Source organism: Odocoileus virginianus, unplaced genomic scaffold, assembly GCF_023699985.2.
Source record: "Odocoileus virginianus isolate 20LAN1187 ecotype Illinois unplaced genomic scaffold, Ovbor_1.2 Unplaced_Contig_8, whole genome shotgun sequence".
In the NCBI taxonomy this organism is placed as follows: Eukaryota; Metazoa; Chordata; class Mammalia; order Artiodactyla; family Cervidae; genus Odocoileus; species Odocoileus virginianus.
Genome location: NW_027224325.1, coordinates 1,113,515 through 1,129,519, shown reverse-complemented (window position 1 = coordinate 1,129,519; position 16,005 = coordinate 1,113,515). Strand labels below are relative to the sequence as shown.

The following is a 16,005-nucleotide window of genomic DNA, read 5'->3' as shown; positions in this document are numbered from 1 at the left end:
AATTTATTTACTATTGAAAAAAGGTAAGAACATTAATACCATTAATCAGACACACTAAGATCCTTGTATATAGTGAATTTTCACCAAATTTTAAGACTGAATTGTGAAGAATGCTTTACCAAAATCATTATTGAAGGTAAATTTTAGTAAAGAATAATACAGTGTAGGAATTTTCCTTTTAAATAACTGTACTGAATGACCCCCTCCAGATTAAAAGTTTATGACAAAGTTTTTTAGCATCAGGGAGAAAAGTAAAAGTAAAGCATTCATTTCTTCTAGCCAAAAAAATAATGAAAAATATATGCAAAAGAGGAAGACTTTTTATTAATTTACTCCAAGATTTTGTTCTACAACACCTCTCCCAGAAAATACACAACCACAAGTGTAACTTTTTATCTCACCTTCTTCTCCGATTTCCGTTGTTCCCTGATGGCCTTGTTATCTGAGTAGACACAATTTGACAGTGGACAGTTCCCATGAGTAACATAAGGCACAAGGGTCCGAGGACTTCACTTACATTCACGATAGGCATCATAAAATATAACACGAGTGCTATCACTGAAAAGAAAAGGTTTCAAAATGGAAACCATTAGAGCTCATCTTTAAAATCAGTTCTAATAACCATACAGATTATTTCTCCAAAAATCTATCATGTAAAAAGTATACAAGTGAAAGCACATAATTTCCTTCAATACAATCCACCTGCACATTAGCTAGGTGAAAACCTGGTGAAGAGTGATATGTCCAGAGGATATGCCTGTCTGGCAATATGATAAGTCTAGGTATTTCTAGATATTTCCACCACAAAACAACTAGTTGCCATATAATCCTTTGTACTGTTACTTTGCTCAGAGGAATAGTATTTTCCAAGGCCCAGAGTTATATGTAGCAATTAGTAGATCTAAGGTTTGAACCCAGGCAGCTAGGCTCCAGAGTCTTTTCTGGGAGGCGGGGGTTGCACAGTGTGACATGTGAGATCTTAGTTCTCAAACCAGTGACAGAACCCAGGCCCCTGGAGTGGAAGCTTGGAGCCCTAACCACTAGACCAATAGGGAATTCCTAGAGTCCTTACTGTTAACTGCTATGCTACATTGCCTCTCTGTATGTATGAAATATCCAAAGATATAAAAAATCAAACAAACAGAAAAATATTGCAAATTATCTCACAAAACTTCCAGATACAAGTTTACAGATTAGTTCTTTCAGACTTGAACATAAAGATGATTCTTGTGCTATACGAACTTTTCTATGTGGAGAAAAATTAATTTCATTCCCTAATACCCTGAAGAGCATTCTTGCCTTGAAAACCCCATCAAAAGCATAAAAATGCAAAAATATATGATACTGAAAGATGAACCTCCCAGGTCAGTAGGTGTCCAATATGCTACTGGAGAAGAGCAGAGAAATAGCTCCAGAAGGAATGAAGAGGCTGAGCCAAAGCGGAAATGACACCCAGTTGTGGATGTGTCTGGTGGTGAAAGTAAAGTCCGATGCTGTAAAGAACAATATTGCATAGGAACCTGGAATGTTAGGTCCATAAATCAAGGTAAATTGGAAATAGTCAAACAGGAGATGGCAAGAGTGAACATCGAAGGAGTGAAGGGCTGAAGACACTGAGATATCACGGCCATGCTGGAAAATAATAACAGCAATACACGTTCCACCCTCCTCTATGCCCAGACAAAATAACCTTTAAACAACAGTAAAACAAAAACATTTCAGACTAAAAAACTAAGGATTTCTCACCAAAGACCTGCATTACTTCTATTCCTTAAAATGTGGACCCTCAAGAAGGAATGAAGAGTATTGCAAATGGTAAATACCTTGGTAAAATTAAAGACAATTTGTCATTTTACTCTACTTAAAATGTACAGACTGGTTTAAAACAAAAATAGTTATCTTGTGGGGTTTATAACATAGGTACTTATAATGCATATGGCAACTGTATTATAAAGGGCAGGGGTATTAAATGAACCTAGAAAACTGCAAGGTTTTTATACAATAGGCAAAGTGCCCAGGTTCATTGCTTGGGACTAAGGAAGACATGGAATGTTAGGAGTGCCTTTAGATCAAGTCATTACTCTCTTAGGTATTAGCCAAGAGAAATGAAAGCATATGTGCACACAAACATTTGTATCTGAATACTCGCAGCCATTATATTTGGAATAGTCCCATATTGGAAAAAAATTCAAATATCCATCAACAGGTGAAAATACAAACAAACTATGTCCTATTCAGAAAAATGGAATGCTACTCAACAATGGGAATCAAGTACTGATGCATACAACAACATGAGTGGATTTAAACATAATTTTCCTAATAAGTCAATCAAAAAAAGAGCACAGGTTCCATTCTATTTATATAAAATTCTAGAAAGTACAAACTAATCTGTATTAGTATAAAGCTGATAAGTGATTTCTAGGAGAGAAAAAAGGAGACAGAGGAGAGGGATGAATTATAAATGAGCAAATGAAAACTTTGGGGGAATGGTGGATTTGCTCATTACTTTATTATACCTTGATTATATTTTCACAGGTGTATATATATGTCAATTGCATTGCACTGTATACTTTAAATAAATTCTACTTATTATACATCCAAAAAAGTGTGAAAATCGACATTTTAGGAATCAGTGAACATTTTAAAATGGACAAGAATGGGGAAATTTAATTCCAATGAACATTATATCTACTACTGTGGGCAAGAAATCCTTAGAGGAATAGAGTGGCCCTCCTATTCAACAGAAGAATTCAAAATGCAGTACTTGGATACAATCTCAAAAACGACAGAATGACCTCAGTTCATTTTCAAGGCAAACCATTCAACATCACAGTAATCTAAGTCTATGCCCCAATCACTAATGCCGAAGAAGAAGAATGGTTCCAATGAAGACCTACAAGACCTTCTAGAACTAACACCAAAAAAAGATGTCCTTTTCATCATAGGGGATTGGAATGCAAAAGTAGGAAGTCAAGAGATACCTGGAGTAACAGGCAAGTTTGGCCTTGGAGTACAAAATGAAGCAGGGCAAAGGCTAACAGTTTTGCCAAGAGAATGCACTGGTCATAGCAAACACCCTCTTCCAACAACACAAGAGATGACTCTACACATGGACATCACCAGATGGTCAGTAGCAAAATCAGATTGATTATATTCTTTGCCGTCGAAAATTGAGAAGCTGTACACAGTCAGCAAAAACAAGACCTGGAGCTGACTGTGGCTCAGATCATGAACTCTTTATTGCAAAATTCAGACTTAAATTGAAGAAAGTAGGGAAAAACCACTAGGCCATTCAGGTATGACCTAAATCAAATCCTTTATGATTATAGAATGGAAGTGACAAACAGATTCAAAGGATAGGATCTGATAGAGTGCCTGAAGAACTATGGATGGAGGTTCATAACATTGTACAGGAGGTGGTGACCAAAACCATCCCCAAGAAAAAGAAATGCAAAAAGGCAAAATGGTTGTCTGAGGAGGCCTTAAAAATAGCTGAGAAAGAAGAGAAGCTAAAGGTAAAGGAGAAAAGGAAAGAAATACCCATCTGAATGTAGAGTTTCAAAGAATATCAACAAGAGATAAGAAAGCCTTAAGTGAACAGTGCAAAGAAACAGGGGAAAACAATAGAATGGGAAAGACTAGAGGTCCCTTCAAGAAAATTAGAGATAACAAGGGAACATTTCACACAAAGATGGGCACAATGAAGGACAGAAACCGTATGGACCTAACAGAAGCAGAGATATTAAAAAGAGGTGGCAAGAATACACAGAAAAACTGTACAAAAAAGGTCTTAATGACCTAGATAACTATGATGGTGTGATCACTTACCCAGAGCCAGACGTTCTGGAGTGTGAGTCAAACTGGCCTTAGGAAGCATTACTATAAACAAAACTAGTGGAGGTGATGAAATTCCAGCTGAGCTATTTCAAATCCTAAAAGATGATGCTGTGAAAGTGCTGCACTCAATATGCCAGCAAATTTGGTAAACTCAGCAGTGGCCACAGTTTTCAGGTCAGTTTTCATTCCAATCCCAAAGAAGGGCAATGCCAAAGAATATTCAAACTACCACACAATTGCACTCATTTCACATGCTAGCAAGGAAATGCTCAAAAAAATCCTTCAAGTCAGGCTTCAACAGTACATGAATCGGCAACTTTCAGATGTACAAACTGGATTAAGAAAAGGCGGAGGAACCAGGTATTAAATTGCCAAAATCCATTGGATCATAGAAAAATAAGAGAATTCCAGAAAAACTTTTTGCTTCACCGACTACATCAAAGCCTTTGACTGTGTGGATCACAACAAACTATCAAATTCTTCAAGAGATGGGAATACCAGACCACCTTATCTGCCTCCTGAGAAATGTGTATGTAGATCAAGAAGCAACAGTTAGAACCAAGCATGGAACAAAACTGGTTCAAAATTGGGAAAGGAGTACATCAAGGCTACATATTGTCACCCTGCTTATTTAACTTATATGCAGAGTACATCATGCGAAATGTCAGGCTGGATGAAACACAAGCTGGAATCAAGATTGCTGGAAGAAATATCAATAACCTCAGATATGCAGATGACACCACCCTAATGGCAGAAAGTGAAGAGGAATTAAAGAGCCTCTTGATGAAGGTGAAAGAGAGAGTGAAAAAGCTGGTTTAAAACTCAACATTCAAAAAACTAAGATCATGGTCATCTGGTCCCATCACTTCATGGCAAATAGATGGGGAAAAAATGGAAACAGTGACAGACTATTTTCTTGGGCTCCAAAATCACTGTGGATGGTGACTGCAGCCATGAAATTAAAAGACACTTGCTCCTTGGAAGAAAAGCTATGACAAACCTAGACAATGTATTAAAAAGCAGAGACATCACTTTGCAGACAAAGGTCCATCTAGTCAAAGCTATGGTTTTTCCAGTAGTCATGTATGGATGTGAGAGTTGGACCATAAAGAAGGCTGAGCGCTGAAGAACTGATGCTTTTGAACTGTGGTGCTGGAGAAGACTCTTGAGTCCCGTGGCCAGTAAGGAGATCAAGCTAGTCATCCTAAAGGAAATCAGTACTGAAAGTTCATTAGAAGGACTGATGCTGAAGCTGAAGCTCCAATACTTTTGGCCATATGATGTGAAGAGACTATTTGCTGCTAAAGACCCTGATGCTGGGAAAGACTGAGGGCAGCAGAAAGGGGAGGCAGATGAGGAGATGGTTGAGTGGCATTATTGACTCAGTGACGTGAGTTTGAGCAAGTTCCGGGAGACAGTCAAGGACAGGGAAGCCCGGCATGCTGCCGTCCATGGAGTTGTAAAGAGTCAGACATGACTGAGAGACTGAACAACAATACCCTGATATCCAACAAACAGAACAACAGCAAGAAAACAATAAACTGCAGACCTTGCAGACTTGTGAACATGGATACAAATTCACCTCTAAAACGTTAAGTACCAGGAAGGCAAGGATTTTTGTCTATTCTGTTCACTGTCATACCAAGATAGTATCTGGCATAGAGTAGCAAATTATTTGTTGAATGAATGATTAAAATACTTCAATGTAAATCTGACAATATAGCAAAAGAATAATTCACCAAGACCACATAGAGTTTATGCTAGAAGGAGAGTAGGAAATCTTTCTCCGAGCCTAAACGAGTACTTGGCACAGGCATGTTAGGTACTTAAGGAATTGCTGACTGAGACAGAATCTATGAAATTTAATATTTTAATAGGATGTAGTTTTGATCATGTGCATACATGTCATCTCAATTAACAACTGTGTAAAAGGCCTTTGTCCCTGTTTCCTGGGAAGTAACTCTTAAAATCTTGGAATTTCCCAAGTGTTGGAAAGTATCTTTGTTTTCATGGTGGGTCCCTTGGACCACACCAGGTAATATATGCCAATAAAATGACTAAGAATAGGAGGAGCCATACCAGAAATATGAACTATATAATTAGAGGGCTGGGGCTCTGAGCTACATTGTATCAGCCTGATCTTTGGGGAGGGAACAGGAGCTAAAGACTGAGTTTAATTCCATGGCCAGTGACTCAATCAACCAGGCCTACATAATAAACCCTCAATGAAAACTCTAAATTCCAAAGCTTGGGTGAGTCTCTCTGGTTGGTCATACCTTGTGCATATTGCTATGCATCAGGGATAGAAGGTTAACACTCCCTAAGGATGACAAAAACTTCCTGATGGGGGCCCGCCCAGACTTTGCCCTGTCCATCTCTCCTAATCTGTATCCTTCTGCTATAATAAAACTGTAAATACAGCAGTTTCCTGAGCACTTTGAGTTATTCTGGTGAATTATCAAACCTGAGGGAATGAGTGGGGGACCCTGAAAGGCTGATCAGAGTAAGGATAGCCCTAGGGATCCCCAAAGTAAGGCTGGTATTTTGGGAAGGACTGTGCCTTTAACATGTGAAGTCTGATCCAATTCTAGAAGTGAAAAAGCATTCCATAAAATTAAACATCTGTTCCTGATTTGTAATTAATCTTAACTGTCAATCTTTACTAAAATACTAGGGATGTAAAAAATATGTTGTTAACATGCTAAAGAATACATAAGTAGTACTCACTTTGGCAGCACCTATACTAAAGAACATATAAGCAAAATCAACATGCAACATATTAATGAAGACATTCTGAACAGAAACAAAACAGGATGACCACTCTTACTGTTAACACTGCTCTGAATATGTAGACTAATTCTATGAAAGTAAATAAAACATATGGTAAAAGACCCACTTTTCATTACACTAACAATTCAGCTGTATAATTAGAAAATCTGAGAGAAGCACTGAGGAACTATTAGAAAAAATGAGAGTTTAGAAAATGGCTGGTTATGACAGTTTTAATACAAACGAAAATCTTGCAAATATAACAGCAAATACTAGTTAAAAATACATAAGCAAACAAAAAACCTCATACCTAAAGCAGCAACAACAAAAATAAAAAGAAACTATTTTCCTTTAACATGGAACTTCCCTGATAGCTCAGTTGGTAAAGAACCCGCCTGCAATGCAGGAGACCCTGGTTCGATTCCTGGGTCAGGAAGATCCGCTGGAGAAGGGATAGGCTACCCACTCCAGTATTCTTGGGCTTCCCTTGTGGCTCAGTTGGTAAAGAATCCGCCTGCAATGCAGGAGACCTGGGTTCGATCCCTGGGTTAGGAAGATCCCCTGGAGAAGGGAAAGGCTCACCCACTCCAGTATTCTGGCCTGGAGAATTCTATGGACTGTATAGTCCATGGGGTCACAAAGAGTTGGACATGGCTGAGTGACTTTCACTTTCAAGCATCCTCTGATGGATGACATACATAAACAAAATGTGGTCTATACACACAATCAGTTACTATTCACCCTCAAAAAGGAAAGAAATACTGGCACATACTATAAATGGATAAATCCTGAAGACATTATGCTAACTGATATACAGTATGATTCTATTTATATGAAGTAGCTAGAGTAGTCAAATTCATACACTCAGAAAGCAGAATGGGAGTTGTTTGGGGCTTGGGATAGGAGGAAGTAGAGAGTTACTGATTTAAGGGTACAGAGTTTCAATTTGGAAAAATGAAAAAAGCTCTGGAGATGGATGGTGGTGATGGAAGACTGGTAATGTGAATGCACTTAATATCACTGAACTATATACTTAAACATGTTAGATGGTAAATTTTATGTGTATCCTACCACAATGGAAAAAAAATGAGCTTAACAAGATCTAAGCAAGCTTTGTAAGGGAAAAATAAATTCCTACAAAGCTTTACAAAAAGATATAATAGAAGACTTGACTAAAAGGAAAAAAATATCAATTTTTCTCTCTATTCCCTCCAAATATATATCTATATTTTGGAGTGGGGTATGGGGAGTTCCAGTCCAAATTTCAATTTTTTTTGGTCTTTGATCATGATAAAATATTCTAAATTATTTTCAAAGAGTAAAGCAAGTAAGAACACCTAAGAGAAAATGCTGAAAAAAACAGAGTAATCGAGGAATACTTGTCCTGCTCAATGTTACTACATATTAAATAGCTACAGTAATTAAAGAAATATGGCACTGATATGAAAATAACCAGACATATTGATGTTGCAGAATATATGGTCCAGAAACGGACCACAGCATACATGAAAATTTAATATACATAATTTATCTCAACAAGAAAGGAAATTCTTTAATAACAAACATGTGGAAAAATATTTAACTTCATCCTTACAAGTAACCAAAGAAATGCACATTAAATAAGCAAAATACTGACTTTTGTATATCAAATTAGGTAACAATTTTTAAAATTATGATAATGCTGATAAGACTGTGGTAAAACACAATCTACTACTTTGCAAAAGAATTGTCACCAGCAGTTTCACTATATGCTCTAAAAACCTTAATATGTTTAAGGTCTTTGATCTGCTCATTCTATTTCAGAGAATAAACTCCAAATATATATGAAACATTTTGTTCATGATGGCATTAATTAATAGGAAAAAACTAAAAACAACCTAAATGCTCACTATATGAGAAGGCATATGTGAATTATGGTACTTTTATATAATGGAATATTAAATAGTTATAAAAAGTATTTATGGTAAATCCTTATGATAGACTCATACAGGCTTTAAAATATTGGGTTGGCCAAAAAGTTTGTTCAAGTTTTTCTGTAACATCTTAACAGAAAACCCAAGAAAGCTTTTCGGTCAACTCGATAGTTTGAAATGATGGTGTGTCCACATGATGGAACATTATGCAGCAATTAAATTATATTTTTGAAGACAATTTAAAAAAACTGATGCAGATAAAAGAAAATAAAAATCACCCCAAATTCTATCACCCTAACCCAACCTTCCCCTTTCACCTACTCTTTGCTCTAATTCACGTCTATCTGCTCAGGAATAACTATATCTACACTGCCCTCTTTCAGGAAGTGTTTCTGGTAAGCAACAGAGTATAGTGAAGAGCATACACCGGCTCCCTGCACATAGTGAGAAGAGATAAAACACCAGGTGGTGATGTGTGATACACGGCCCCCTGTGACAGTGACTGAGGGCTGGCAGGACCATTTAGAAAGTACAGATACAGCAAGTTTCTGAAAGCTACATCTGAGTGCAGATCTTAAAGATGAGAAAAGACAGTCATGTGAAAAGCCTTACAATTATTTCAATCAGAAAGAAAAGGCCTGGGTGAGGAAAAGAAAAAGGCCTCCGCCTGCAGTGAGCCAGGAAGAGAGTGCTAAGACATGGCATCCGAGAGGTCAGCAGAGGTGAGACCAGTACCTCCAGTGCGACCTCACTGGAGGCCTGGTGAGGAGGGTAGGGCTTCGATTTCAAGAGCAACAGGAGGTCACTAATGGGTTTTAAGCAGCAAAATGTGATAGTTTCCATTTTGAAAGATTTCTCTAACTGTTCCGAAGAGAATGATGGGCAGAAAGAAAACTCAGAATAGACACTGCTCCAGTGATCAAGGCAAAGGGATGCTGGAGCTGTGGCCTATGACGGTGGCAGCAGAGACTGGGTTAGGCGCTCAAGACATATCCGGAGGTCAGACTTACAGACATGGTTACAGATGGGGTGTGAGAGCTGATGACAGAGTAGAAGGGAGTGAAAGTGTTAGTCCCTCAGTTGTGTCCGACTCTTTGCAACCCCATGATTGTAGCCCACCAGGCTCCTCTGTCCATGGGATTCTTCAGGCAAGAATACAGGAGTGGAGTAGCCAATCCCTTCTCCACGGGATCTTCCCAAACCAGCGACAGAACCCAGGTCTCCTGCACTGAAGGTAGATTCTTTACCCTCTGAGCCATTAGAGTAGAATAGGAAGACTTAATTTTTCACTTGAAAACTGGGTGGTTGAAGGAATCATTTAACGAAATGGGGGAAGATCTAAAGAAGAATCAGTTCAGTTCAGTCGCTCAGTCCGACTCTTTGCGACCCCATGAACCTCAGCACTCCAGGCCTCCCTGTCCATCACCAACTCCCAGAGTCTACCCAAACCCATGTCCATTGAGTCGGTGATGCCATCCAACCATCTCGTCCTCTGTCATCCCCTTCTCCTCCTGCCCTCAGTCTTTCCCAGCATCAGGGTCTTTTCAAATGAGTCAGCTCTTCACATCAGGTGGCCAAAGTATTGGAGTTTCAGCTTCAACATCAGTCCTTTCAATGAACACCCAGGACTGATCTCCTTTAGGATGGACTGGTTGGATCTCCTTGCAGTCCAAGGGACTCTCAAGAGTCTTCTCCAACATCACAGTTCAAAAGCATCAATTCTTCAGCACTCAGCCTTCTTTATAGTCCAACTCTCACATCCATACATGACCACTGGAAAAACCATAGCCTTGACTAGAAGGACCTTTGTTGACAAAGTAATATCTCTGCTTTTTAATATACTGTCTAGGTTGGTCATAACTTTCCTTCCAAGGAGTAAGCATCTTTTAATTTCTTGGCTGCACTCACCATCTGCAGTGATTTTGGAGCCCCAAAAAATAAAGTCTGACACTGTTTCCACTTATTTGCCATGAAGTGATAGGACCTGGATGCCATGATCTTAGTTTTCTGAATGTTGAGTTTTAAGCCAACTTTTTCACTCTCCTCTTTTACTTTCATCAAGAGGCTTTTTAGTTCTTCTTCACTTTCTGCCATAAGGGTGGTGTCATCTGCATATCTGAGGTTATTGATATTTCTCCTGGCAATCTTGATTCCAGCCTGTGCTTCTATCCAGCCCAGCATTTCTCATGATGTACTCTACATATAAGTTCAGGAAGTAGGGTGACAATATACATCCTTGTCCTATTTGGAACCAGTCTGCTGTTCCATGTCCAATTCAGTGTGTATAAAAGAAAAGATTGCAAAAAAATTAAAATTCAATTATATCCAAATAGAACTCAAGTTCAAGATACCAATTAAATCTTCATATGGAAATGTCAAATAGGCCGTTGGCTTTACAAGACTGAAGTTCAGCAGAGGTCAGCCTGAAAATATTATTTTGAGAATCACCTCGTTAAAGGAACAAGGCTTGATGAGAGTACCTAGAGAAAAGAATCTGGGGTCTAACCTTGAGGATTCAAAGCTCAGACAGAAGAAAAGTTTACAAAGGTCTGGTCAATGAGACAGGTGGAAAGAAATTCAAGAGAGAAGAGTTAGACAATCATATTTGCTCTCTCTGAACAAATAAATTTAAGATGACCTCCAAATAGTGGTTGTCCCTTCATTTTTTTGTACATAAAACCATCAAATGAAAGGGTAAGTATAAGAACAGTAAAGTCTGCATGATCTAATAGCGTAAGCAGCAAAACTTCTCCAATTACCTTGCATGAGGTAAAGCAGTAGCAGCCAAACAAAGATTCTTAAAGAGGTAACCTGAATCCACCAATTGCTGAAGAGTGGAAAAAATACAACTCGAACAAGCCCCTTCCGAGTCAGAGATGTCCACGGAATTTCAGGTTTGGCTTTGGCAAATGTTGAGCCTTTAAATATACATAAAACAAAACATCAAACATTTTCATACACTAACGCCCACTTTGTAACACTACACTAAAAACAAGTGAGAGCAGAAATCAGCACATAACTTGTTCAGTTAAAAAGAATCCGCTTAGATGTTCCAAACATATACTAACCTCTTGCCTCAGTCACTAGAACAGGAGCTCAAAATAAGTCAGCCTCCTTTGAATGATATACAATATATTTTTCTTCATTACACAGCAGTAGGTCTCCAAGTTCATCTCTCTTTCACCCTCATGGAAACCTTGCAATTTACATAGCCACATAGTATTAAGCAAAGGGGAAAGAATGCTAAAGCCTGAATGATGAGGGAAGAACACTACTTTTGGGAATTAAAGTATACCATGTAGAGATGATATCTAAGAGGAATCTTTAGCACTCCAAGGAAATAACATAATGATATACCTAAAAGAAACAAGCCAAGTTTAGAACTCACCTCTGATTAAGTCAACATCAATCAAGTCTGCCTTTATGTGACCCATCTTTTTTGGTTTGTTTTTGAAGCCCTAGAATAAAACAAAACAAAAAACCAGAAATAAACAAAGTTTTAAGAATCCCCTTTAAAATGAAAGATAAGCTTACATCTTTTTTCTCTATTCCTGACTCCCTTTTACTGGGTACATTTAATCCTAATGCTCCTTAAAGGAATCTGTCATTAATATTTGTTTAAGTTTTATCAAGTAACGCATGCATATACTTTTATTATCTTTAAAAATAATCAAACAGTACCAAAAGGTCAGTAAGTGAAAAATAGGTAGTCCCCTAACCCACCTTATCCACTTCTCCCAATTTTATTCATTAAAAACAAATAGCTTTCGTCTTTTTTAGTGCTTTTTCTTGTCATTTACTTACATAGGTCTAAATAATATGTTTATACTGCTGTTTTTCAATTTACTGATTTTAGAAATGATCTATGCACTTCTAATATGAGAATTAAGCTCTTTTAAACAGCACTAACTCCTACAACCTAACTTACACCCAAAAACATCTATCTTCACAATACAGTCAATTAATTTTTGGCAAATCAGTAATCAGTTGTTTATGAATGATTCCTTGTGTGCTGTATTTTTCCATTTATTCTATGATGTCAGTGAAAATAATTTGTCAGTTTCCAAATACTCAAATGCCAGAAAATTAATCAAAGTCTTTTTTTTCCCCTAAAGGAAAAAAAAAATTCCTGGAAACCCCCTTCCCAGGACCCTCTACCTTGCTGCTACAATTGGACGAGCTGCTGTCTGGGCCTGCTGCACGTCTATCACCCCAGAACTTCTCACTCCCTGATAATCCCCTTCCCGTCTCTGGAGTGAGTCACTGTTTGCTCTATCCATGCTCTTGGGGCACATTCCTTTAGCAGCTTCCTGAGAAAAGGGGTCACAGAAGATCATGTTCTCAATCCTTTTATGTCTGAAAGTTTTACTTTACCCTTATACTTAATTAAAAGTTACACTAGAGGATTCCCCTGGTGGTCTAGCGGTTAGGAATCCACCTGCCACTGCAGGGGACATGGGTTCGACCCCTGGTCCGGAGAGAGTCCACATGCCATGGGGCAAGTTAAGCCCTTGTGCCACAACGACTGAGCCCACACACCCTAGAGCCCCTGCTCTGCAACAAGAGAAGCATTGCAATGAGAAGCCTGCACACAGCAATGAAGACCCAGTGCAGCCAAAATCAACAGAAGTAAAATAAAGCTACATTAGGTGTAGAACTCAGCTGTTAATCATCTTCCCTCAGGAATTAAGACACTGTTCCATGGTTTTCCAGCTTCCAATGTTGCTGCTGCAGACCCCAATGCCATTCTGACTCCTGATTCTTTGAATGTACATTCTTTCCTCTTAATCCTCACTTTATCCATGGTGTTCGGAATGATGTCTTTTTTTTTTTTTTTTTTGACAGAAGTAACATTCATGATAAATCATGTACTTTATCACATAATGATATGCCTTGATACGAGTCTTTTATCATCTACTGTGCTGAGAATCCCTTCCATATAGAAATACATGTCTTTCAGTTTTAGGGACATTTTCTTACAATTTATATTTAAATTTCTTCTAAGACTTTTAACTTTTCTATTTTCTACCTCTTTTTTCTTTTTGTTCTGCTTTCTAGAAAATTTCTTCAAATGCTTTTATTGAATTTTTCATTTTGGAGCAGAGACTGCCACCCTGACCTGCCTGCCATGCCATCCACTGCACATGCTGGGGTGTCACTCCAGGACCTTGTTTCAGACAGGCAAGTTCCCCCATCCATTGAGCCAGTGATGTCTCTGTCGGTGACTCCAAGCTCTTTCTTTGGTCTGGAAGCTGTGCCGAGCACAGATGTTGGAGGCCTACGGGGTGCAGCCCAATAGAGGAGTGTGAACTCAAAGGCAAAACTATCCTTCACTAGAGTCCTAATGAAGTCCAGAAAGGACACAGTGGTGAGTAAGTGTGGTAGAGAGATGTGAATTGATTTCAGGGTTGGTCTGTTGTTGCTTTTGAAGCTAGACTTTGTCATATTTCACCATGGATTAACTGGAGGTTTAAGGAGAGGGTAGAAGCAAATGTTTCTGGTCTAGACAGCTAAAAACATTTATTAAAGTAGGGAGACCAAGGGTCCCACTTCTCACACTGTTCACTGAACCCAGGGTGGGCAAGGAGTGAGTGGAGAAGCTGGAAGGAAACTTGAGGAGCCGAAGGAACTGCAGACACATTTATTCTCTCTGGGCTCGCGAGGCAGCCGTAACACAGCCATGCTGTGCTCTCTGATGGCTGACCCAACAGGCACAGCCAAAATGCAGATGCAATGACTTTTCAGGTGAGCTTACATAGGCACACAGAACAAAGGTGGCCCCGTGGCCGAGCCAGTATATCCTGATGCACATGCACAGTGCTATAACTGATCTCAGCTATTACACAACCACGTCAAGTCACTGTTTACAGAATGTGGGGTGAGAGGCCGTAGGGCAAGAGCACCAGACCACTGACATCTTGGCCAACTGCTCTTTTCTTACATTCCATCCCTCACAATATATGCACAGTCCATCTTCCATGATATTCCCTTGGTGAGTTAATGCTGACCCTTGGATCCACATCCCACAACAGTAAAGGCTACAGCAAACAGCACTCATCACCCAGGATACAACCTGGAACTCACGTTACCTGCAAAAGCCCCCACAGGCATCAGGCCCATCCCTTCAAGGAGGGGATTTTTGTGCTGTTCACAGCTCACCCACATGATTACACTTTTTAAATCTGAGGACACATAGAGGACACAGCTTTTATAATACACTGTTTTAAATCTACATCACAGGACATAGCTTTTACAGTAAACCCAACACCAACATAACAATTTCATTGATGCTGGACGCTTCCATTTCACCAAGTCTTCTGTAACCAACCCATGGCATATAGTTGGGCTATGCAGGTACCCTTGGGGAAGGACCTGGAACATCCACTGGCTTCCCTCCCAAGTGAATGCAAAGTGACACTGGTTCTCAGCTATTATAACTATAGAGAAAAAAGCATTAGTTGAGTCCACTACACAGTGGTAAGTGTCAAAGCGGCATGCAGAGGTGGCCCCCCTCACTTAGTTCTCTGTGATCCACAGTCATTCCCCATGAGCATCAGGCTTCTGAACAGGCCACACGGGGGAGTTAAACGGACTGGACTATAAGCGGGTTGTACAGTGTCCACTTTTGCCAGCTCGGCAATGGTGGCGTCTGTTTCTTCATGGCCACCTGGTAGATGATACTGTCTCACAGCTGTCACCCTCCAAGGCGCTGGCAGTAACTGTGGGGGATCCTTTGTAGAGTCCCTCACAACAGCCTTCACCACAGGCATTCAGAGAAGAAACTCCCCCACAGAGCTCTGTAACATTGAGACTTGCAGAACATCTATCCCCAAAATATATTCTAGGATCAGGGACACATACACAGTGTACACTTGCACAGAGAGTCATCCAATGTCTAAAGGTAAGGACACAGCTTTTCACCTTAACCATTTGGCCGCCATAGGCATCAGTGTGTGCACTATGACTGGAAACTGTTCTGGCTTGCCATAAACAAGCCTGCAGTCAGCACTGGTGTCAACCAGGGCCATTACTCTCTGTATATTAGCCAGCGACCAGTGAATAGCCAGTTCCACATGGGGCCTCCCCTCCCCGCTTGGGCACTGTGGGTGGGCATGTTGGCCTGAGCCCTATTCAAAGTGGAAAAGGGCATCTGAAGGAGCACCCTTGGGCACCACAGAATGTTTTAACTGAACTGTGCGTATCTCTTGCTGTGTATGCATCTCCCATTTGGTAAACTGCTGCTCGGGTCTCAGTTGCTTCCACACCTCTAGGCGTATGTGCTAAGTCACTTCAGTCGTGTCCAATTCTGTGCAACCCTATGGACTGTAGCCCACCAGGCTCCTCTGTCCATGGGATTCTCCAGGCAAGAATACCGGAGTGGGTTGCCATGCTCTCCTCCAGGGGATCTTCCTGACCCAGGGATCGAACCTGTGTCTCTTATGTCTCCTGCATTGGCAGGCAGATTCTTTACCACTAGCACCACCTG

General features: G+C 39.7%; 1 protein-coding gene across 5 annotated transcripts in view; it reads right to left on the bottom strand.

Moving 5' to 3' along the window:
* Positions 1 to 16,005, bottom strand: part of PHTF1 (putative homeodomain transcription factor 1) — a 73,541-nt gene that overhangs the window by 32,965 nt on the left and 24,571 nt on the right. For 4 of the 5 annotated variants that reach the window (XM_020908007.2, XM_020907990.2, XM_020908022.2 and 1 more), the window contains exons 4-6: positions 11,908 to 11,977; positions 11,279 to 11,437; positions 402 to 558 (exon numbers count right to left, since the gene is read on the bottom strand). In XM_020908007.2, coding sequence (XP_020763666.1) covers positions 402 to 558; positions 11,279 to 11,437; positions 11,908 to 11,977 — 386 coding nt within the window. The remainder of the gene's footprint in view (positions 1 to 401; positions 559 to 11,278; positions 11,438 to 11,907; positions 11,978 to 16,005) is intronic. The other variant, XM_070463868.1, reaches the window with a different exon arrangement.